At 36.4% G+C, this 24,386-nt stretch overlaps 1 protein-coding gene across 9 annotated transcripts; it reads right to left on the reverse strand.

The window, feature by feature from the left end:
• Positions 1–437: 437 nt before the first annotated feature.
• On the reverse strand, positions 438–23,069 carry LOC102662956 (2-succinyl-5-enolpyruvyl-6-hydroxy-3-cyclohexene-1-carboxylate synthase-like). Of its 9 annotated transcripts, XR_005887251.1 has the most exons (11): positions 22,725–23,069; positions 22,539–22,655; positions 21,611–21,816; positions 19,255–19,748; positions 17,904–18,008; positions 17,638–17,832; positions 15,774–15,890; positions 13,394–13,504; positions 12,829–12,925; positions 1,898–2,033; positions 438–1,107 (listed from the first exon to the last, which is right to left on the reverse strand). XR_005887251.1 is itself a non-coding variant. In XM_041006972.1 (10 exons), exons 4-10 carry the CDS (start codon positions 19,543–19,545, stop codon positions 2,011–2,013), a joined length of 939 nt encoding a protein of 312 aa, XP_040862906.1. In that variant the 5' UTR covers positions 19,546–19,748; positions 21,611–21,816; positions 22,539–22,655; positions 22,725–23,069; the 3' UTR covers positions 1,746–2,010. The 9 variants fall into 9 exon arrangements, 2 of the variants coding, with proteins under 2 accessions (XP_040862906.1, XP_040862907.1); XR_005887250.1 differs by lacking the exons at positions 438–1,107; positions 12,829–12,925 and adding an exon at positions 2,277–2,544 and having other exon boundaries at positions 1,746–2,033; XM_041006972.1 differs by lacking the exon at positions 438–1,107 and having other exon boundaries at positions 1,746–2,033.
• Positions 23,070–24,386: the final 1,317 nt, after the last annotated feature.

Raw genomic sequence — 24,386 nt, forward strand, 5'->3', positions numbered from 1 at the left:
AGACCTTATAGGAGAGGAAGCAGGGTGTTAATCATGTACCCAGCTTTTGGTTCCTCTCGAGGCTGCCCTTAGTCTAATTTTGGAACCAAGATGCTGGCTGTTTTAACACATGTACTATTTTGTACCTTTGACGCACACACACACGCACGCACGCACGCACGCATGCACCCCCACGCACGCACCCCCACCCCCACGCCCACGCCCATGCCCGCCCGCCCGCCCGCCCGCCCCCACACCCACACCCACCCACACCCACCCACCCCCACCCACCCCCACCCACCCACCCACCCACACCCACACACACACACACACACACACACACCCACACACCCACACACCCACACCCACACACACACCCACACCCACACCCACACACACACACACACACACACACACACACCCACACCCACACCCACACCACACAATCTTTCCTGATAAAAAAAAAGTTACCTGCTTTCCTATTCATCTGTATTACAGACTACGTTGTGATGTGATACTAACATAGAATGGATCAAAAAAGTGACTAACATGCTAAGAATGGAATTTTATTGCAATTCTTTCTTGTTCCATGAAGTGCTCCTCATAGCAAAATGTGTAGTGCTTACTCCTTATATCAATAGCTTTGTATCCTAGGTTATACTATGTAGTGCTTACTCCTTATATCAATAGCTTTGTCTCCTGTAGAATGATGTACATTGGATTTAAAATGTCATCGGACTTTCATTAACAAAATTTCTAGATATTTGTTAATTTCATATGAAATGAGTATAAGCCATATGAAATCAGTAAAACACAAGTAGCCTTTCCATCCAATTGAAAAAATTTTAAGTGCCGCTATGAAATGAGTATTACCAAAAAGCTTGAAATGAGTATAAGCCATATGAAATTAGTATTACCAGAATGCTTGGACAGTCAACAGTCAAGCAATAAGGATCTAGCATGCCTACCTCTTAGTACCTTCTACAAAACTGAAGAAAACCAAGTCAACCCAACAAACAGTTAAATCATAAATGCTACGTACCTTTGTGCAGCTCCGCTTATACGTAAAATCTTCCTTTTTTTTTTTACCTTAAATGGATACTAACTAACGTTTCTCTTTACCTTGACCTACACATCAAAAGAGACAACAAATCAACTACCTCTCAGCCTGGAAGATTATGATTGGTCATCAATTGGCTCAAAACCAACAAATTCCTACAGTTAAGAAAACTATTGTGACAATCTTACAACTAGCTCAAATTCATTTACAAAGAAAAGCTGCATACATTCTAGCAGCAACAGTCTTCGACTCTTGGTAACATCCTCAACCCTGGTCACTGGTCAGCAAGGATCCCAGACTCTTGTTTTTTTTTTTTTTTGATCAGCAAAAATAGTTATATATCTGAATAGATACAAGTACTAGAGGTACTATGTACATAAGTAGAATACCATACACATGGTTCCTTAGTGAAACTGCTACAGTTTGATTAGGAACCAAAATATGGCTAATAAGTAGAACAACTGCTAGAAATCCAAGAAAAGCTACCCCCTACTAATACAAAAATCCTTGTCGAATTTGACTTGACCATCAATTAAAATGAATGGTGAAATCCTTCTCCATGTTTCTTAAATACGACATATTTTGGTTCATAAATAAAGAAAACCAAGCAACCACAAATATCACAATGTTATAAATATTCTAAGTATCATCCAACATCATTAAAGGGCTAATAAAAACATCTCAATGTAAAACCACAACAAACATCTTATGTACCACACGAGTGAGCAACTAATAAGTAAAACAAAGCATTCACAACGAAAATTCAGCAGAAAGTAAAGAAAATGATTGAACAAATGAACAAGATTTCTCCACATATGCAAACCCTAATCCAAGAACTATTGCAAAGACAAAATTTACCATGAATTGGAATTGGGTAACTCAAAATTGAAGCTCGACATTCCCCTTTCAGCTCCCTTGTCATCTTCAACAACAACAATCCTCCTGGTAGTTGTACTCCCTATACATCATTCTCACCACCACATCATCAATTCCCCTGCACCTCAACAAAACATGAAAACCTTAAAACCCCTAACACAAAACAAACAACAAATTCAACAACAAAGTAGCTGCCTCGATAAAGTTAAAACCAAACTACTAAGAAATTCTCAGAACTAGTACAACGCAAAACAGAATCAGAAACAAGTATAGAACAAACCAATCCTAGGTTTGAGCTTCTAATTGACAAGTCTTCATGTTTAAGTGACTAAATCTAAAGACTTGAAAATAATCTGATTACCTTGAGACGTCTCCATGCAGAACCTAGCCACCTAATACTATCGATATCTTCATACCAATTATCGTACCTGCATGTCCAGTTACTCAAACAAAAAGGCAATAGACCTGGTTACAAAAGTTTCCTTGTAGATACTATAACTACCATGAAAAGCTTTTGTAATTATTTTTTTCCTTAGGGATAGATGCATTTCCAAATAAACCATGCATGACTTAGCCATCTTGTCAGCACTTGCTACCTCAAAACCATCTCTTCTATGGAACTCTTTAACCTGCTCCATTAGTTAAAAACGAAACAAGGATCAACAAATCCTTCATAAAAATGTCTTACAATACATATTATATTAGCAGGTCATTCAAATTCTTAAAGTAGTCCACAGTTTCACCAGTAACCAAAAAAACTGGTCATAATATTAGTCCTAATCATCAACAACCAAAGATAAGAATTATGATAAAAAGTTGAAAGCTGATGTTGAAAAGAAAGAATGATGCTTACCACTGTGTCAGGTAAATTTTTATACTGCGGCAACACCAGTCGCTTGGCAAATTCAGTGTATGAGCATGGAACTGATTCAGTTATACCATCAGAAAATTTGAAAGAAATTGAATCTTCTACAGTTGAGCTTTGCTGGAGAAGACAATCAGGGCTCACTGGAAGTAGAGGAAATATTCAAATCATTCACATGATCCTTGATCACAATGAATTACAACTTGCTATGGTCATCTTCAATTTCAAGATGATTATATCAGCACGTTCATAGTTAATCTAGGTTATAATTTCAGTATACATCTCATAATCAGGAGCATGCAAACAGATTAAACAGCTTTACAGGACTTCTATTTCCAACATAGGAGTGAGGGAAAGAAGATAGATCTGATGAATTTTCTCATAATCAGGAGCATGCAAACAGATTAAACAGCTTTACAGGACTTCTATTTCCAACATAGGAGTGAGGGAAAGAAGATAGATCTGATGAATTTAAAGAAAAATAAATTATGCATAATAACAAATATCTCTAAAACTACAGAGGCAGCATGAACACTGCAAGTGATCAATATCAGAATTCAGAAGCTACTAACTGAACACTGCAAGAATGTTGTATCTCCAACCACAGAGGTAGCAAAGAGAGGGGAAAACGAAACACATAGAAAAATCAAAGAGAGAGGAAAAAAGAAAGCTTACAAGATGAGAAGGCTAGGGTTCAGTTTGGCCTTCAAGGATGATTACAACATGAACGGCGGCCAAATACGTTTTACCAAAATAATAATCAATAACTATAGTTATGTATGTAAGGGTAATAATTAATTTACCTCTACAACAGGATCCTGGTATGAAGTAGTTCTGTATGTAAATCTTGCACAGACAACCAAAATAATAAAGCATTGACCAACTTGTTATTTACCCCTGAATCATCAGCCCTCCCAAGAAGCCTCGGTCCCAACCGCCTACCTAAACAATCTGGAGAACAAAATAAGTAGTCAATAAATGGTTTAAAACAGGCACAAGGTGAGACATAAAACATGCACTTAAACCAGTATTCATTCCTCAAACTCAATACTAAACTAGCGTTTAGAATTCAGGAACACTTGCCCCAAAACATCACTTACACAAGTTCACTTAAACCACCTGGTCACACTTCAAAATTCAGAAACTAAAACAAAAAGTATGTACACTAGCCAGAGCTACAAAACTTTCACCACAAAAATCACTTACACCAATTACTCTACCACACACAACAACACAACTTTTATTTATCTTACCGGATGACATTAACTACACAGATCAGCAGGCAACTGAAATTCATCAATCTACCAAACACGGATCACTCACGACAAACAACAACAAGAACAATAACAAACAAAGCCTTACTCAGTCAGGCTTACACATTAATTGTACTAAAAATGTAAAACACAAAACATCTATACTCCCTTTTAAGAATCTAAAAATCTAAAAATGATTAAAATGATACTTAAATTAACACCAATGAATCCCTTGACTGGCTACCCTGAATCAGCCACCTCATGCCCGTTTGAATGTTATATTTTGTCGGGAATTTTAGCGGCTCTCTCTCCTCTATATCATCTGCGAGTAGGTTCTGAATGTTCAGATATGGAAATGAAGAAATAACATAGTACATGGTGCTTTAGGAGATTTGTAAAGTAAAAAAAAAAAAAAAAAAAAGAACACATTGAACATTTATTTCCCCTCAATTCCTTATTTATTTTGTCTCTGTATCTATACATTTTAGTCCTTATATCTAAAAAATACTCATTTTAATAGGTTTTGTACCACTCTTGGGCCAAAGATCAATAAATACCTGATAGCTTGTTCACTGTAGAAAGTATCTGGCCTTGTTCCAAGTTTCATGAACTTCATATCTACTTATTGTGATCTATCCCCAATGATCAAGAAAAAACCTCTACTTGAAAGCCTGCACAAATTCTGAACACTACAACTTTAATGCTACTACAGATCCCATAAAGTAAAGGTCAGGATACTATCCGGTAGGGTCATTGTTTGGTTTTTTAATCATGTATTGGAGGGTGGTATAAGGTGCCTTGCACTTATGTATAAGTCACCAGCAGTACCTCTGGTGCTGCTGTTTCTTTGATTAATAAAATATACTATATTTTCTGCCTTCCAAAAAAAAAACACTATGCTTAAGTAATTATAGAGGGAGAAAACAGCCCAAGACAGGAATTCACATGATTATGTCATGGTTGTAGTTGTTGCACGATGTTGGAGACCATGCACTCATGGATTATATCATGGTTCTGGTTCATGATTATGCAACACCCCAACATGATAGTAGCACCTTCTATTTCAATAAGCAAACTAAGAACTGGAGGAGAGGGTGAATAAATCACTATATACGAAGGTTGAAGACCAGGACATGAATTCACATGATATCATTCTTCATACTACTATGTATGAGAAAAACCCAAAAAATAAAGAACAGAAAGAAATATGCAAAAAATCCTTACCTCAACTTTCATATAACAATGGTCCTCACAACCTCATTGGTTTGCATATAACTCTGCAAGAACTTCAATTTATAGATGTGGTGTCCTCATCTACAGATGAAATAAAGCAAGAAACAGTAAATTCCAATTTTTGCCTTCATGCACTGAGAAAGAGTATACAACACAGTAACTGTATAGAGAAGTTTACTTGTGCTAGATGTCATGCATTGATGCAAAACAGTAAACTGTATAGAGAAGTACTTATGCTAGATGCCATGCATTGATGCAAATTTGTCTCTACCCTGGTGCCTTTGGAAGTTACTTCCAACTTCAAGCTAAACTAGATGGATGAAGAATACTCTAATTTAGTTACACCAAATTTCAGATCCTTATGCCCACTGTGCCGGTTCCAGACATGTAACAACTAATAAGAAACTGAAGAACTTTAAAATTCAAATACTGATGACTTATAAAGTTACACAACTCATCTGTATTGTTTTGTTCATATTTTGAGCAAGGGAATTGAGAGAAAGGCTATAACAAGAATATTTTTTCACAAATAATTACTAGGATAGACAAAGTAATCTCTTCTTAGACTTTTGATTTATTTTTTCACAAATAATTAAAAGAATCACCCCATCTACAAATATTATAAAAAATTATGAACCTTACCTTAAGTACGCACTATACAAAATGGAGTCACAGTTCACACAGTCAGGAGTCATGAAATTTTGAAAACTTGCCATCTGAAACTGAATTTACTACGCTTTTCAATCACCTAATCCTCTTTAAATCTCTTAGAAATGATTTGGGGAGAGAATTTGTTATCATTCATTTATCAATATTGCAGACTTAAATGACCTCTTCAGCATAAATTTGTGACTTTGTTATGTTGTCTCTAGATGAACGACTTACTATACATTTCAACAATTGAAATTTCTTCTAAACCCATGCTTGAGCCTATCTGAGTCAAACTACACATTTCACTTAATCTAAACAAGTGTTTATTGGTAGAGGGTTTCTTTATGTACATGTTTTATTTGTTCTAATTCAGGCAGATACGACATATTCCAGCTAATGGTGAATCTGTACGCTGAGAGGTTTATTCAGATGCTAAGATTGCTTAGCGACAGGGCGAATGAATTAACAAACATTGAGATCTTAAAGGTATTTCTTTGGAGTTATTATTTATGTATAACATCTTGCATACTTAAAAGTAAGAATGCCATTTTCTTCCTAGACAAAGGTGAGCCAGCCCTAAATTTTCCAACTCTCTAGCATTTGGGAAATTAAGTTACCTGCTTTCCTCTCTAAATTGTACTTGATTTGTGGTGAGAGAATGAGAGAGAGAAACAGAGTGAGAGAGAGAGTACGAGAGGGAGAGAGATACAGAGATAGTGAGAGACAGAGATTCAGAGAGGGAGAGAGTGAGAGAGTTCATGATAGGTACAGAGCGAGAGTGTGGGATAGAGACAGGGTGAGAGTGAGAGAGGGTAGACCGAGGGAGAGAGTGTACACGCAGAGAGCCGTAGATGACAGGAACAACTTCCATAGAAGGGGGCCAAGGAGCAACACAGGGCGTTCTTGGTGGGCTGATGAAGACTACTCACCCTCACGTATTGCATACGTTTACCAGAAGGACCAGAGTTTCGATGCTGACAATCATGGTACCTGGGTTGAAGTAACGCGCAAGAAGAAAACGAAAGAGGTGACCAATAGAGATGGACCGGGTCGTAGCAGCCATCAACAGGTAGGACAGAAGGTGACATGGAGAGATAAGGCTGGTATCACGACTTTTTACTTCTCTAGATTCCCTGAAGGGATGATGGAGAAGGACTTGTGGCGCATCTTCCAGAAGTGGGGAAAGGTGTGAGAAGTATTTATTCCCAGAACCAAGAATAAGTTGGGTCATAGGTTCGGCTTTGTGAGGTTCAAAGGTGTGATGGATGAGCAAAGACTGGAGAGGCAGCTTGATAACAACATTTTCATCGACGGGGTGAAAGTGTTCGTTAATAGACCGAAGTTCGAAAGGGGGAAGGTGGTAAACACTCGTGAAAAAGGGACCTCTATTCGTGGTGAGGGGGATATTCCACAGGTATACAAAGATGGTAATGGGGATAAAGCTGATCAGGTGGAAAACAATATCCGGGATAAACCTCGATCATATGCTACGGTAGTGAAGGAACCTGTACATGGCGAAACAGAACCTATGAAGTCGTTGGTAGTGATGCCTGGGTCCGATAAGACGAACTATAGCCCAGTCATCCTGCAATCAACCAAGGCGAATTCTGAGTGGATTTCTAAGGCCTGGACAGCAAGACTAAAGAACAGGGGAATGTTTGAGAGGTTGGAGGAGGAGTTGAAATGGGTGGTTGAAGACGATTCTAGTCCTTGCTACTGGGCGGACGACTGGGTCATCTTCCCTGACATGGATGAGTCCAAGGCTGCTCGTCTCATAGACCAAGAGAAGGACAACAGGTCTACTCCCATATCGGAGCTCCAAAAATGGTCTCCGGAGATAAGACCCACACATAGACTCACCTGGGTTCTTCTCTGGGGTCTCCCTCTGACAGTGTGGGAAGAGGAGCTTATGGCGAAGGTGTTGGCGGAAGTGGGGGAGGTGGTTGAAGTAGATGAATACGTGGAGGCTAGGCGGCGACTGGATGTGGCACGTATCCTCGTACGGACGCAGAAGGAACCTTTGCTTCAGGCGAATATTCCGGCCATTATTGACGGGATCGAGTACGTCCTCCAAGTTGTGGAGGACACGACGAGCCTGGGTAGGTCAAAGAAGTGTCCTTACCATGTATCCTGGCTTCCCCCTTCCCCATACTCGACCCAGCCAAACACCCCGGCATCAGGGGACGTGCTCCACCCAAGGGTCTTTTCCGGCGTCGATTTCCCCGACGGAGTATCCGACGACAACCTTGGTGCAGACTTTGACGACCGAGACACTCTCCTCTCGCCTAATCTGCGTAGAGACCACTGGGTAAAGACCCTGGCTCGTAGCTGCAAGGACCGGTCCTTCATCCATGATGACGCGAAACCATTTCAGAAGGATAAAGTTCAAATCATGCAGGGTATAGGGGCAGAGGTGGCGTTGACATCGTCCAACGGCCAACTTCCCCGAAATGGAGCAGCCTTAAATGAAGATGTTGAAAGGGATATGCAGGGTATCATGTTAAAGGCAAAGCATCCTGTCAAAGACAGCTTTCTAGACCAGGCCCATTTGACTTACACTATTGTGGATACCCAACATAGGCCAGAAAAAGGTCCCACAGAGGACAAAGAGGAAGCTTTGCCCCTTGAGGCAAATATACCTTATGAAGTTCAAGTCACGGATAAGGACAAGGATACAGCTACGCAACTTCCCTCTGAGTTGGTAGCTGAGGAATTGGGCCAGCTTATAGGCCCAACCTCTTCAGTTAATAAGGTGTATGTGAGAAGAAAAGAGATGATGAAAAGTAAATCCAAAGCCCATCAGCTGGAGGACCCATTTGGGGTTTGCAATTCAGAGCCCCACGCTGAGTTTTTGCCTCCTTTACAAGACAAGTCAGATTTAATCACAGGCTCTAAGGATGATTTTCTGACCCATATATCGAAGGACTCTTTTCATATGCAAAGTGCCCTTCTAAAGGAAATGGGCTTATCCTGTGGGGATCAAGACAGCAAGGTATAGGAGATGTTATTATCCATGGAGAACAGAGATGCTTTGATGGCATGAGAGAAGGGAATTAAAAAACCACGATCATGATTATACTCTCCTATAATTCAAGAGGTTTGGGGAGGGGGGTTAAGTGGGCTGCTATAAGAAGAATTATCTCAAAACACAAGGTGGACCTTGTGTGCATCCAAGAGACTAAAAGGGAGGAATTTTAATAAGTATATTTGTCAGGCCATTTGGGGGGATTCTACTGCTCAATGGGACTATGTTCCCTCTGTGCAAGCTGCTGGGGGGTTGTTATGTATGTGGAATAATTCCACTTTGGAGGTTGTAAGGAGGGTGAAAAGTAGGAGCTTTTTAATGCTTGAAGGGAGATGCATTCTAAATGATCAGAGGCTGGTGATTGTAAATGTATATGCACCATGTGACCTTGATGGGAAGAAAGCTTTATGGGATGACCTAAGGCAGTTGAAAGTCTCTAACCCAGGGGGACTGTGGTGTGTTCTTGGGGACTTTAACAGCATTAGAAGTGCAGAGGAAAGAGTCAGCTTATCCCAAAGAAGAATAGACCCCCATGATATCGCAACTTTTAATCAGTGGATTTCTGATTTGGAACTTCAGGAAATTAAATCTGTCGGACCTAACTATACCTGGATTAGGCCTAATGGTTATGTGAAAAGTAGGCTTGATAGATTCTTGGTCTCGGACCAATGGTTGTCTTTGTGGCCTGACTGCTGCCAACATGTTCTGCAAAGGGACTTATCGGATCATTGTCCAATCATTCTGCAAACTAACATGGTGGACTGGGGCCCTAAGCCCTTTAGGGTCTTTGATTGGTGCTGCAACAGAAACAATATCAGAAATTGGTGAGAGACACCTGGAGTAATGACCAGCAGGGAGGTTGGGGGAGTATTGCCTTAAAAAATAAGTTGAAAAACTTGAAAGCTGTCTTAAAGCAATGGAGTAAGGGTGAGGGGACTGTTGATGCTAACAAAATATCCAGTATCCAGAAGAAACTAAATGAGATGGAGGACTTAGCTTCTAATCGTATTCTGTCTGACCAAGAGATCCAAATTAGAAATTCCCTACAGCAGGATCTGTGGAATGCTTCAAATGCATTGGAATCTTTGTTGAGACAAAAGTCTAGGGTATCTTGGTTGAAAGAGGGGGATTGTAATTCTGGGTATTTCCACAGAATTATAAATTATAGGAGAGCCTACAATGCTATTCCAGGAATTTATATTGATGGAGTGTGGGTACAGCAACCTATTTCAGTGAAGAAGGCAGCTGTTAATTATTTTCAGACCAGATTTACTGAACAGAATTATTCAAGGCCGCAATTGGATGGGGTCCCTTTTAGATCTATATCTCAAGAGCAAAGAGAGCATCTGACTTTTCCCTTCTCTGACCAAGAGATCAAAGAAGCAGTATGGAGTTGTGGAGGTGATAAATGCCCTGGGCCAGATGGCCTTAACTTCAATTTTATCAAATTTTTTTGGGATATCTTGAGACCAGAGTTTAGAAGATTTGTGGATGAATTCTATGCTCATGCCAGCTTTCCTAGAGGCACCAATGCTTCCTTTGTGGCTCTAATTCCTAAGATGAATCATCCTCAATCCTTCAATGATTATAGGCCTATTTCCTTGATAGGCTGTATGTATAAGGTTATAGCTAAGTTGCTATCTAACAGACTGAGATCTGTCATGGATGGGTTAATTGATGAAAGGCAGTCAGCCTTTATTAAAGGAAGACACATCCTTCATGGTATTATGATCCTTAATGAAGTGGTTGAGGAAGCAAGGAGAAAGAAGAAACCTGTGATGATTTTTAAGGTAGACTTTGAAAAGGCCTATGATTCAGTTTCTTGGTCTTTTTTGGATTACATGCTGTTCAGATTGGGTTTCTGTCCAAAATGGAGATCTTGGATATCAGCTTGCCTCCACTCAGCATCTATATCAATTTTGATCAATGGTAGCCCTTCTAAGGAATTTAACCCTTCTAGGGGTTTGAGGCAAGGGGACCCCCTAGCCCCCTTGCTTTTCAATATCGTGGGTGAAGGTATTACTGGTATGATGAGACAAGCAGTCCACAAGAACCTCTATAGAAGCTTCTTGGTTGGGAAGAAGAAGGAACCTGTAAATATATTGCAGTATGCTGATGATACTGTTTTTGTAGGAGAGGCTGTGTGGGAGAACATTCATATTTTAAAGGCCTTATTAAGAGGATATGAGCTAGTCTCTGGGTTAAGGATTAATTTTGCCAAAAGTCAGTTTGGGATTACAGGTGGGGGAGTTAATTGGGCTTTGGAAGCAGCTAATATTCTGCACTGTAGACAGCTGGAGTATCCTTTCCTCTATTTAGGCATACCTATTGGAGCTAATCCTTCAAGTCAGCTGGTGTGGGAGCCTCTCATCAATAAATTCAAGTCTAAATTAGCCAAATGGGCTCAAAGAGATATATCCATGGCTGGGAAGATCGCTCTTATAAATTTTGTTCTTAATGCCATTCCAACTTATCTTCTCTCCTTTTTTAAAATTCCTCAGAAGGTAGCCAAAAAGCTGATCTCCCTCCAAAGGAATTTTTTGTGGGGTGGTGATAACGACCACAAAAAAATTCCTTGGGTAAAATGGGAAGATATTTGTCTGTCTAAGAATGATGGAGGCTTAGGGATAAAGGATATCCCTAAATTCAACATAGCTTTGATGGGTAGATGGATATGGGGATTTGCATCTGATCAGCAGCAGCCCTGGGTCAGAATTTTAGCTTCAAAATATGGTGGTTGGTCTGAATTCCAGAATGGTTCTACCAAAAGGGGCTTTTCCCAATGGTGGAAAGATATTAGAAATCTGTATCACCAGGAAGACTGCAATATTTTTAAAGACAATTTGTCTTGGAAGGTTGGAAGTGGGGAAAGTATCAAATTCTGGACTGATAATTGGCTAGGGGAACAATACAATTTGCAGCAGAAGTATCATCAGTTATTCCTCATAAGCAGACAGCAAAAGGATCATATCTCCCAAATGGGCCATTTTACTCATAATATCTGGACATGGGACTTGAGGTGGAGGAGGAACCTCTTTGATCATGAAAGTCTCTTGGCTGTGCAGTTTATGGAGGATATCAGCTCTGTTCCTATCCAAAGACAGGTGAAAGACAACATATTGTGGTTGGCCGAATCTAATGGTCAGTATTCTACTAGGTCTGCTTATAACTTATGCATGAACACCACTTCAGCAAATTCTGATAGCAACATTTTTAAGGCAATATGGAAGCTGAATATTCCCCCCCGGGTGGCGATCTTCTGTTGGAGACTTCTTAGAAATAGGCTTCCTACCAAGGTCAACCTCCTAAGAAGAAGTGTCAGTATTCAGGAAGACACCTGTTCCTTATGTGGCTGTGTGCAAGAGGATGTGGGTCATTTGCTCTTCAATTGTAAAATGACAAATGGTCTGTGGTGGGAATCTATGAGATGGGTTCGGGTAGTAGGTCCCCTTTCCATTAACCCAATTCACCATTTGTACCAATTCTGCGAAGGGTTCGAATCAAATGTGAATTACAGCTCAAGATGTGGGTGGTGGATAGCCTTAACTAATTCTATATGGCAGCATAGGAATCAATTGATTTTCCAAGGAAAACCTTTTGATCCCTATAAAGTCATGGACCATGCTATTTTCTTAGCTTGGTCATGGTTAAAGGCTTATGATAAAGATTTCAGTATTAACTTCCATTACTGGTCTTCTAATATATCTACTTTTCTTGCCTAGATGGGTTTGGGTCTGAATGTTTTCTGTTGAGTATGTGTGTTATTTTGGAGGGTAGCACTCTGGTGCCTTGTATTTCTACTATTTGGTACCTCTGGTACTGTTTTACCTATTAATGATATATATATTTTCTGCCTTCCAAAAAAAAAAGTATTCGAGTTATAAACCTGGAAGGAAGCATATAGATAATGCAGGTAGAAAAGGGTGGTTCAACTTGTCAAGAATTTCGCTGCATAGCCGTGGACAATTTGAGATCAGAATTCCCTGCACACAGCCAAAAGATTTGATTAATGTCAATCATGAAACAAAAAATGTTATTGTCACCATAAAATCGTACAGAAAAATACTAAATTATCAAAAAATGGTTATGTTAAATACCACCATAAAGCATGGAAGAGCAAGAATCCCACAGAATTTGATATTGGTGTTATAAGTAGGAAAAAATCATGAAATTAGAAAATTAAATATAATAAGGAAATGAATTTGCAATTCCTTCTTACTCATTGTCATGACATTGTCCCATGTAAAAATTTATATAACCTCATTGAAAACCTGGTCCTTGAGATCAATGACAAAAAGTAAAAGAGCTAGGGGAGGGGGCAAAGAATGAGTTAAATTATTTTTTTTTACCAAAACCTGATGCATTCACAGAGGAACTTTGAAAGCAATTAAAATTATAGATTTTGCAAGCTTGTCCAATGAGGTGACAATGAAAATACCTAGTGTTACTACCTGATATACAGTTTTTGCTGCTCGTTTTATTGTCGATTCCAACTGCATCGATGCATCTTTAACAAGCATACCACGAACCAGAGCAGCAACCAAGTTGACCTTCTTTGGACTCTAAAATACCATAGAAAACAAGGTATGTAAAATGTGCAACTAGTCAGATATTAATCAGATCCTTCTTAAACCATAAATTAAGACATTTTCCACAGCAAGCCAGGGAAGGCATTTCAATGGCTAAAAAATTAGATGCCAACTTTTCTGCAAAATAACATGTTGGTTAAAACACAGAAGTTTCTTAGCAAGTAGCTAGGCAGTGGCACCACATAAATGTAACAAAACATTGTAATTTTTCAATATTTATGTTATTGCTAAGCTGAACATACTTGTGATGATACTTATGTTCACTTTAGCATGCATACTAGAAATGTGATTAGCAAGTTAAAATTAAATAATTGGCTGGCCTGCTCTCAACAATGCCCAAGTCTAACTAACTAGTTCCAACTCATCATTACTCACTAACTCCTGCTAACCAGCTTCCTGATCTGTCTTTTTCCTGACCAACTCTTATGTTGTCTACTCCATGACTGAACCATGTGTCCTAACATGGCCCTTTCTTGGAGCTACAGCCTTGTCCTTAAGGATCAAAGAAGGAAACTGGCTACATCGCACAAATTCATCCTCCCACATTGTGATTAATTTTCCCTTCCTCTTTTCCAGCCTTTGTTGAATCTTGTCTCTCCTAAATAACTTGTCTGCTAACCATTACCATTACATATTCTGGCCCGACTTCATCCTCCCACATTGTGATTAATTTTCCCTTCCTCTTTCCCACATTGAGGAAGGCACAATTTAATTATGAATATTTTTTTTTGGAAGGCAGAAAATATATAGTATTAATATAAACATATCAGTACCAGAGGTAAGGATGAAAGATGAACCAATACAAGACACCTATGGTGCCGCCCTCCAAAAAAGAGAAGAACCCAACCAAGACCCCACCACAGAAGATACAGGAAACCCAACCCAACTTAACCAAAAGACTCTGAAAGATTGGTAGACCAGAGGTTAAAAAGAGTGTTGAAATCTTTCTCTCTAGCTTTTAACCAAGACCAAGCTAGAAATAAAGCATCATCCATCACTTTGGATGAGCACTATATGGCAGCATAGGAATTTAATTATGAATATTATAATGCATATTTAGTGATTAACATAAATGAATTTTGAATGTGCAGTGAACGTATCCTTTTTCATTAGCATAATAGACACTCTTAAAAAAAACCATTATACAATTCAAAACTACAACATAATAAGAACAAACAACATTATGCTCCCTTTGTTCTAATTTTTATACCACCATACGGAATACTGATACAAAAGCTGAGGAACAAGGGGCAGTTAACAGAGAACACAAACCAGAGGTCCAAATACAGAAGCCAGGGGTGCAGATAAAAGGAAAATCAAAGATGGCCAGGGGTACACCATAAGACTATGTATAAGAAAGAAAGGGAGAAAGGAAGCTGACCTGGAATGAAGAATTGCTAGATGGTTGATGGTCCTGCCTTAGGGAGACAAGCTTACCCATAAATTGTTAGCCAAAGGTTGTGACCGGAAAACACTCTTATTTCATTTGTAACAAGCTAGGCATGATTAATATTTATGCTCAAACATGGGATTTGGGAACAATGTTAAAGAGTTATTATGGATTGAGTTAGAATTAGACTATTGAAAGTATATGGGCTTGGCCCAAATATAGTTTGCACTGCATTGTATTTAAATCTTAAAATATTAGCATATAATACAAAAAAATACAACAATAACGAAAATAGCCTTTTGAGCATTAACATTTAACCAGACCCCAGGAAAAGAAAATGCAAAAGACAAATATCAACTAAAGAAACATGTCAAACAAATATTGGCATTCAGGGAAGTAACAACTAGTTGCAAGTAAAACTTACATATTCTTAGGAAAGAAATGAGCTTGTACCCTTGGAATAGATCTATCTTCTACCAAATTGGTTTTTTGAGGGCAGCTCTAGTGCATTTGGATTTCCATGTGTCAATCGTAGACCAGACATGACACATAACCCACACCGTAGGAAATAACATCAAGCATAAATACAGGAGGTAGTAGATGTTTTTATTTTTTCAGAACCCAAGAAGAAGATAAGGATCCTCTAGATTATAGGAAACAAAGAGAAAGGCCCAACCAAACCATAATGAAAGATTCCCTTTTTTCATTTCACAAAGGTGTAAAAACTGATACAAAAAAGAATTGACCATTTAACTTTAAATATTCCAAATTACATGAAAAATGATAGAAGCAGGGAATGATGGTAAATAAAACAACAAAACAGAAAAGATATCAAAAAGGCATGTCAGGCACCTGGTCTAGAGAATCTTGAAGCGAATAATGGGCTTCTTGAAAAGTAGAGAAGGAAAATTCATCCCATGCAAGGGTCATGGACAGAATGGAAACACTTTCCAGCTCATCTAACTCAATCTGGGAGCGGCTAAAGAATTAGTATTTAATGTTATTAAAGTAATGGCAATAAGAAGTTGAACCTTTACCTGACAGTAGGCCAGTTATCGTGCATCAAATATCAATACCACATTCATAAACCACTCTTAAAGAAGAACAGTCACAAATAAAATATAAAGTTCAAGGCTGAAAATATGCTGCTATTCAACTGGATAGTTCCAAAAGAAAGATCACTTTGGATTAAGCTCGCCACATATTAGTAGAAGAACATTACAAAACATAAGCATATTTGATAAATAAGGAAACGCTTTCCATTTTACTTTGATTGAATTGAACCCTTATAAGGTAAAATTGTTATACTTCAGAGTGTAAGAGAATCACTCATTACAAGACATAACATTTAGAGTTTGGTTCTAATGATTGGATATTTTTAGCCAGATCAGACTTGACCTGCATTAGAGTTCAGTAGTAGTTAGTAGATTAGGTTGCAGTCCCTACAGGAAAAATATATATCAGCCCATATTAACCATAAACAGTAATAAATTCTTCTTACAAATTTGAAAAAGAATACACATTGAAACCATATTTCTCCAAAATATAGTGTTGGAATTTTGTTTGGTATACTTGAATGCATGAAAGTGTTTCATTTTTAAGTATATTGAATACAAGAACACTGTATAAAAAAAAATAAAAAAACACATGAACACAATATAACAAAATATAAAACCAACGTGCATTAAGGATCTCATAAGTTTTATTTTGATATACTGTCAAATGTAAAAAAAAAAATTGTAAATTAATTTAATATTGAGTTAATTAATAGGCATGTGCATTGTTTGTGCAAGAAAATTATATTATCAATCAACTAGAAATATTTATCATATAACTTTAATAATAATTATCATGAATATCAATAAATTTATCACACATATGACAGTTTGTGATTAAATAATAGTGTAAAAGTTTTTTACACTTTCAATCAACTAACTAGAAATGATGACATATAAAAAATTATTAAATTAATTATTATAAAAGTTAACAGACTTAATATATATGATAATTTATAATTAAATATAAGTGTAAAAAGTTTTTATAAAATTTCAGTGCATAAATTATTTACTATGTATTATTTATTCTAAAAAATTATTTTAGATACGATTTTTAAATAATTATTAGAAAAATCAATACTCTTATCATAATTGATAATTTATGATCAGATTTTTATCATAGTTAGTGAATTTGAATTAAACTCTAAAAGCAAATGCAATTCAAACCTTGAGGGGAATTAAACTCAAAGAGAAAACTACAAATGAAGTTGATGGAAATAAAAATAAAAACTAAGTGCAAAAAAAGAGCCAGCAAAGCAACCAATTGAACTCCAACAATGCATGTATTAGCAACAGCATTCAGAATGACAACAAACCAAGTCACAGGAAAGAAATTAATAAATCATCACACATTCAAAATAAAATAAAGGCAAAAATACACTATTGGTCCCCTATAATGCTCAATCCGCAATTTTGGTCCCCCTATTTCCAAATCAAGACATTCAGTCCCCCAATTTTTCAAAATCAGCGATTTTGGTTCTTCTGTTAGTTGACCGTTAATTGATTATCCATGGTCAAACATTGAGTGAAAAATAAAAGTATCTAGGAGACCAAAATTGCAGATTGAGCATTATAGGGGAACCAAAAATGTATTTTACCCTAAAATAAATTCATGAAAATAAGGACATCCATGTAAAACAAGCAATATTAATGAAACATACAGCAGGAAGAAGGTTGGAAACTGCAGTGCCTGATGATGTAATGGCTACTGCTGGAATGTGAGATCCTCTTCCATATCCAACAGCTTGAAATGCAAGTGAACGCTCATCGAAGCATGAAATACATGTGATTAATTTGTGACTTGCAACAGCAACAGCAACAGGGGAAGGTCTAGATCCAGGAGCAATACACAAATACTAAACAAAAGAATAAATCAGAATCATGCATTAATATTGGTGCATATGTAATATTTATCAGATCATCTCACCATCAAACCAAGTCTTGTGCATTCTTCAACAATAAGCGATGCCCAAACAGTGTTAATATTGGCACTTTCTTTCAGGGAGTTTGATAATTCATTGGCATGATCCAACTGATAATACAAGAGACAAACATAACAAGGACAAACTTCAGACAAATACAACAGATAAACATAACAACTAGAAATAACCTGGCAAATGAATAATTTTCTTCTTTTTTCTATGGTACATGAATTAAATTTCCCAAAATCTAAGGTGGCAACCATCAAAGCTAGATATCTAGGTGAAATAGAGCTTATTTTTAGATCTAGACCATTTGGTTATTTAAATTTTAAAAATCTTGTTCATCTTATAATTGATTTTGAGATAGAATTTGTTCTTAAAAAGCTCAACTCTAAGTTGGCTTTCTTCTAGTCTAAAATTTTCCAAACTTCCATTCCCTTTTATTCTTCCTCTCTCACAGAGTCATTGCAGAATAAGATAAAGGCGTAAAGACCTATACATCCAAAAGTCAATCATCCTGCAAAAAAAAAAAATATTATAAATTGAATTTGAATTAGTTTTTTTGTTAGAGCTGTAATAAAAAGAGTAAAAACAATTCATAAACTTTACCTAATGTAACATGAATAGAGTTCAAACGTGCTGTCTTCGTTCTTTTAATAAAATGTTGAATTTCAGTACAAGGTAAGTGGGCAGTGTACTGTCTGTGATTCAAGACCAAAGGGATCTTGTGTGCAGTGTTATAAAACTCAGACTGGACCAGCCAGTCCAACCAGTTAAACCGGAACCCGGGCATAGCACCGGTTCGGGTCACATATCAAATCGGATATGCATCTAACCCGGTGCCATGTAATCAACCCAACACTGGACCAGTAAGAACTGGGAAACTCGGTCTAGTCGGATACACTCAATTTCCCAGTTGTACTCTCTCACTTTGCAAATTATAAAACATATTTATTTGAAAAATTAATGAATATTTTGGACTGGTAATTGCACTATAATGCTATTCCCAGCCTTTGTTTAAAGAACGAACACAGTTGCAATTGCATGGCATCTATTGTCATATTAATGAAAAGCTCATTACCACATAATAAAATAAGCAAAGAAACATTTTTTTTATTTTCTAAATAACTATTTATTAGCAGCTTGATCCTTCACCCAATCCTTTATGACATGCATATTTAATGAAATTTTTATCAGAATAAAATAAGGGAATGGGAGAATGTCAATGTTATAAGGGTGCAAAGCTCCAAATATTAAAATTTAAAAATATAACCTAAAGGTGAAAATATTTGTTATAAATGACTCAGGTTGATAAGGAGTACTCAGACAGATAACTGAATCATTTTAATAATTTACCTGCTTTAAACGACAGCAATGGACATACCTAAACTCTCTGAAATTCTTCTTCAGATATTCCTGCAACTTAGGGACATCCTGTCTCCAAAAAATATCCCAGAGAGCACCATCTGAAGCATCCCCCCCAAACAACAAATCACCTTGATTTATTTTTACTTTGTCAACCTCTATGAGCTCTGATCCATATGAAATACCATCCTCATTAGCAATGGCAACCTCATTACTACCAGACGGTTGATGAAACTGATCAACTTCTTTCCCATCATCACATAATCCACCTTCTTGTTCCATGACTTCAACACTAGTTTGCCTGTCCAAAGCATTTATTGTAGAAGATGAATTACATTAAGCATGTCAACATTAGTTTCTCCATCCTGATCATCACCAAGTAGCTCCCTTTTCTCTTGCTCGAGATGCTTTTGCTTCAACTTCTCAATGACAGTAAGTTGATCAGAATCCAGTTTCACTTCAGCAATATGAGTCAACACATTTACCTAAAACAGCAAAATTATTATAAAAAAAAATGCTTCAATTCCTTCATTGATAAGCATGCACTCAGGGCCACATACAGCAAAATATACAAAACACTAACCAATGTTTGATCAGGAAAATCTATGCAACTGACATAAGTATATATACGCAAATTAAAGCCTTCTCTAAGCCAAAGGCATCATTCATTTCAAGTCCTTAACCATACTAATGTGATGATTCTACTATCAAAACAAGAGTAGTTTTTCTAATTATCAATCAATCATTATAACAACCAGGGAAATAACTCGTCAAATATAGAATCAAATGAGAGTTTATGAATTGAAGACAATGCACAGAACTTAAAAACTGACATGGAATTGAAGCCACAAACTACTCATAAGAAACAGAACAGAGAAATGCAATGGCTTATCAAAGACAACACTTTATACATCCTACAAACTATACACCATCCAATATGAAATCTATTTAAAAAGTTCAAATAATTTAGAAGAAATCCTTGAAAATAACAGCCCAGGAAAGAAATAAGCAAATAGAGCATACTGCATCAGACATATCACAATGGAGCTTAGTCACTGAATCACCACGTCCAAGCTCCTGAGGAAATCCATAAGCAATATATGTTTTTGGCCCCAGGTCTGGCTTTAGAGAACCATTAGGCAACTTCACAGCAAGGTTAAGAGAACCTTTGTGAGGATCAGTATATTCCTTGAAGGGTAAGGAAGATATGAACTCAGCACAATGACGAGGCAATTGTTCCTCAAATAAATTAGAAGGAGGCCAATCTTTTAATTTCAATATCTGTGGGCAAGCAAGCCAATCCCTACGACCATTTGTATAGCCAGTAAAAAGTTGGTGGATATTAATTTCCCCCTGCATTTAACCAATACCTCAAAAGAGAAATGCAGAAATCAGCAGCAACTGAATAAACAAGTCCAGTAAAGAATTACTAAATCAGTAAAATAAAGCAGATATGATTTACTCTAGTCTGATTACTAAACAGAAAAACATAATGAGTACAAATCGAAAATAACATTTTCAACAAACTAAAAAAAATAAAAAGTACATTTTACCCAACATCAGCTAGATGCTGCAAGTCTAAGAACTAGACAAACATACCAAAGGATGCAAGGGCAACAAGAAAGGTCTGGGCAGGCAAAGCAAAAACAGCAAAATGGGGCAGGGACAAGAAACAGCCAAACATTGAGATAAAATTTTCTAAGATGATAAGATAAGGAGCAAAACCTAGGACTAAGAAGATGAATATGATGATGATGGTAGCAGGATAAATTGATCACACTAGCCATATTTCTTGAGAATGATGGAGAGACAGCATAAAGCATGAAACAAGGGCTTAAAATTTGAGACTAATATAAAAACTACACTCAGAAAAATGATTTCTAATTATCACCCTAATGTGCGTTTTGTTTACCAACATTCCACCTTAGGCCGGTATCTCTTTATGACCCAGATAGCAGAACATCTACAAGCTGTTTCTTAAAGTGGAACCATCCACCAAAAAATTGTAATTTTTCAGTACTTCACAAAATATTTCAAGGACATTCTGTTCTGATGACTCTATGGAATTCAATAACTGACAATATTAAATGCACTGAAATAACTCTCAAGTCTCAATCCAGAAAAGGTGGAGTTACTGAATTCAGGAAACATGTAGGAAATTCAACAACATAAAAATTGCTAATATTAAATAATTCTCCAAATGCCATAACTGCAGTGGTTCCAGTTAAAATAAGTACCAACATCAAACAATTAAACATAATCTTCATGAGAATGAAGGTGAAGAATGAAATTTGTGTAAAAAGCTCTCCATGGTCAATAAAGTTAAAGATTGGGAAATTAAGCAAACCTCAGTCCAATCTAAGCAATCAATTGTTTTCTCCGCCAAATGTTGGCCATGCTTGGTATTAGTTACATGACGTAATGCACGCCACATGACAAGCGATTCCCAGCTTAAACCAGATGTACATTCAAGCACATTGCTGACAATGACAGGCTCCCCCTTTTCCCAATGCCACTGAAAATGCCTTAAATCCTTGTACTGAAGATCTACAGCTTTTGGATAGAATAAATAGTTGTCAGTCAAATCTTCTCAAGAAGCAGCCTTCCTCATATTACTATAGCTAACATCTGTGTTTCTATCAAGCTTCAAACATGAACAGAAGTTGTCTGCAGTCTTAACTACATTTTGAAGCTTGTATGCTTGCACTAGTTCTTTTGCTTTACACACTAACTCAGACAAAATGTTGACCCAATATGCTTCTCAGTTCAAGAAAACCATGGTTACATTCATCATTGACTTTTGGACAAGGAATTCAGGGAAGTAACAACTAGTTGCAAGTAAAACTTACATATTCTTAGGAAAGAAATGAGCTTGTACCCTTGGAATAGATCTATCTTCTGCCAAATTGAGATTTTTGAGAGCAGCTCTAGTGCATTTGGATTTACATGTGTCAATCGTAGACCAGACATGACACATAACCCACACCGTAGGAAATAACATCAAGCATAAATACAGGAGGGAGTTGATGTTTTTATTTTTTCAGAACCCAAGAAGATAAGGATCCTCTAGATTATAGAAAACAAAGAGAAAGGCCCAACCAAACCATAATGAAAGATTCCCTTTTTTCATTCACAAAGGTGTAAAAACTGATACAAAAAAGAATTGACCATTTAACTTTAAATATTCCAAATTACATGAAAAATGATAGAAGCAGGGAATGATGGTAAATAAAACAACAAAAGCAGAAAAGATATCAAAAAGGCATGTCAGGCACCTGGTCTAGAGAATCTTGAAGCGAATAATGGGCTTCTTGAAAAGTAGAGAAGGAAAATTCATCCCATGCAAGGGTCATTGACAGAATGGAAACACTTTCCAGCTCATCTAACTCAATCTGGGAGCGGCAAAAGAATTAGTATTTAAAGTTATTAAAGTAATGGCAATAAGATTGTTGAACCTTTACCTGAGGTATGGAAAACCAAAAAGAACCTTTCTTTCTGGTGACTCACATAATCATCCAAATTGACATAGAGTGATTTAGAGTCGGCGTCGTTCTTGGATACATAAATGAGAGGAAAGACCGAGGAGGAGTGGGGTTGGGAGCAAAACAAAGTGAAGGTCTTAGGACAGTAGGGGAAGAAGGGGAAGGAGAATTCAAGATTTGGAGAGCCTCCTTCAGTTTCTCAAGTCCCTCCTCCAATGTCAACGCCGGAGACAGAGTCCGCGTCACGCACTGCTCGAAAACCACTTTCTGTTGAGGAATTAGAAAGCAATTGCTGCCATATACCAATATTGGAATGAAGCTGATCTTCTTTGGCCTTATATAAATATATATAATGCTCATATGAAAACAACTAGTAAGTAAATGCCCCTAACTTCTTGGGTATTATTGTAATATATCTTAATTAAACAACAATTTTTTACTTTCTCTTGTTCATTTAATTAAAATTCTTAGCTCACGTAAAAAATATTTAATTTTTCAACTGGGGATATGTTTTTAAAAAATTATTCAAGATGGGGTAAGTCGAAACAGGTGTTAGGACTTCTGACTCAGAAGTAATAACACCGGCTACGACTTATTATTTTTTTTAAAAAAATTTTAACTGAAGTCGTAAAAATATGTACGACTTCAGTGCAAATGTTTTTTTTTTACGACTTTAAAGTCGTTTTTCTAAAACGGAAGTCATATTTTGTTTTAGAACTTTAAAAATTCTTAAAACTATTTTTTTTTCTTTTTGTTAAATTTTTTAAATGTTTTTTTACTATTTGTAGACATGTTTTTGTTATGTTAACCTATTTTTTTTTCTTTTCCTAAATCTGTTTTTTCTTTTAAATTTAATATTTTTTACATTTTTATTTTTATTTTAAATAAAAAAAGTTAAAAAATATATTTAAATATATGATAAATAATATTAAGTTGATTTTATTAGTATATTTTTTGTGATTTTATTTGATATGTTATTATTTTATTTTAATGTTTTATAATTTAAAACATGTTATATATATTTTTAATATAGTTTACTTTAAATTTTTTTTATTTAAAGTTTAAATAATCTATCAATAAAAATTAAAAATAACATAATTAATACATTAATATAAAACACACAATACAAATAAAACGCATAATTGCTTGGTTCACTATGTTCATCAAAATCATGTTGTTGCTCGTCATCACTGAAGTCGCTAACATTATCTCTTATTACGGGTTGTTCAGTAGTCATCTGTAAAAGAATTATTGATTAGTAAGGAATCATTGGATTCTATGTAACGTAAAAAAAAATATTTTTAAATATCTTTTTCGTGTGTGTAACACTAAAAAAATTATGTCAGTATGACTCTAAGAAACACGTCAAAATCAGATAACCAATTAATTGTTTGGATGCAACATATGCACCGAGGTGAGAATGAACCCTCCTTTTATAAATTTCACGCGAGTGAACATTGTTTATTGAACCGGTCATGCTACAACTAAACACTAATATTCTAACACACCAAATAATAATTTAACATGTATAATAATTTATGTAATTAATTTGTAAATTAATTATAACTAAGCACTATTATTCTAAAACATAAAATAATAATTTAACAAAATTAATTTATCATGTCTAATAATTTATCTAAC

Source organism: Glycine max, chromosome 11, assembly GCF_000004515.6.
Source record: "Glycine max cultivar Williams 82 chromosome 11, Glycine_max_v4.0, whole genome shotgun sequence".
Lineage (NCBI taxonomy): Eukaryota > Viridiplantae > Streptophyta > Magnoliopsida > Fabales > Fabaceae > Glycine > Glycine max.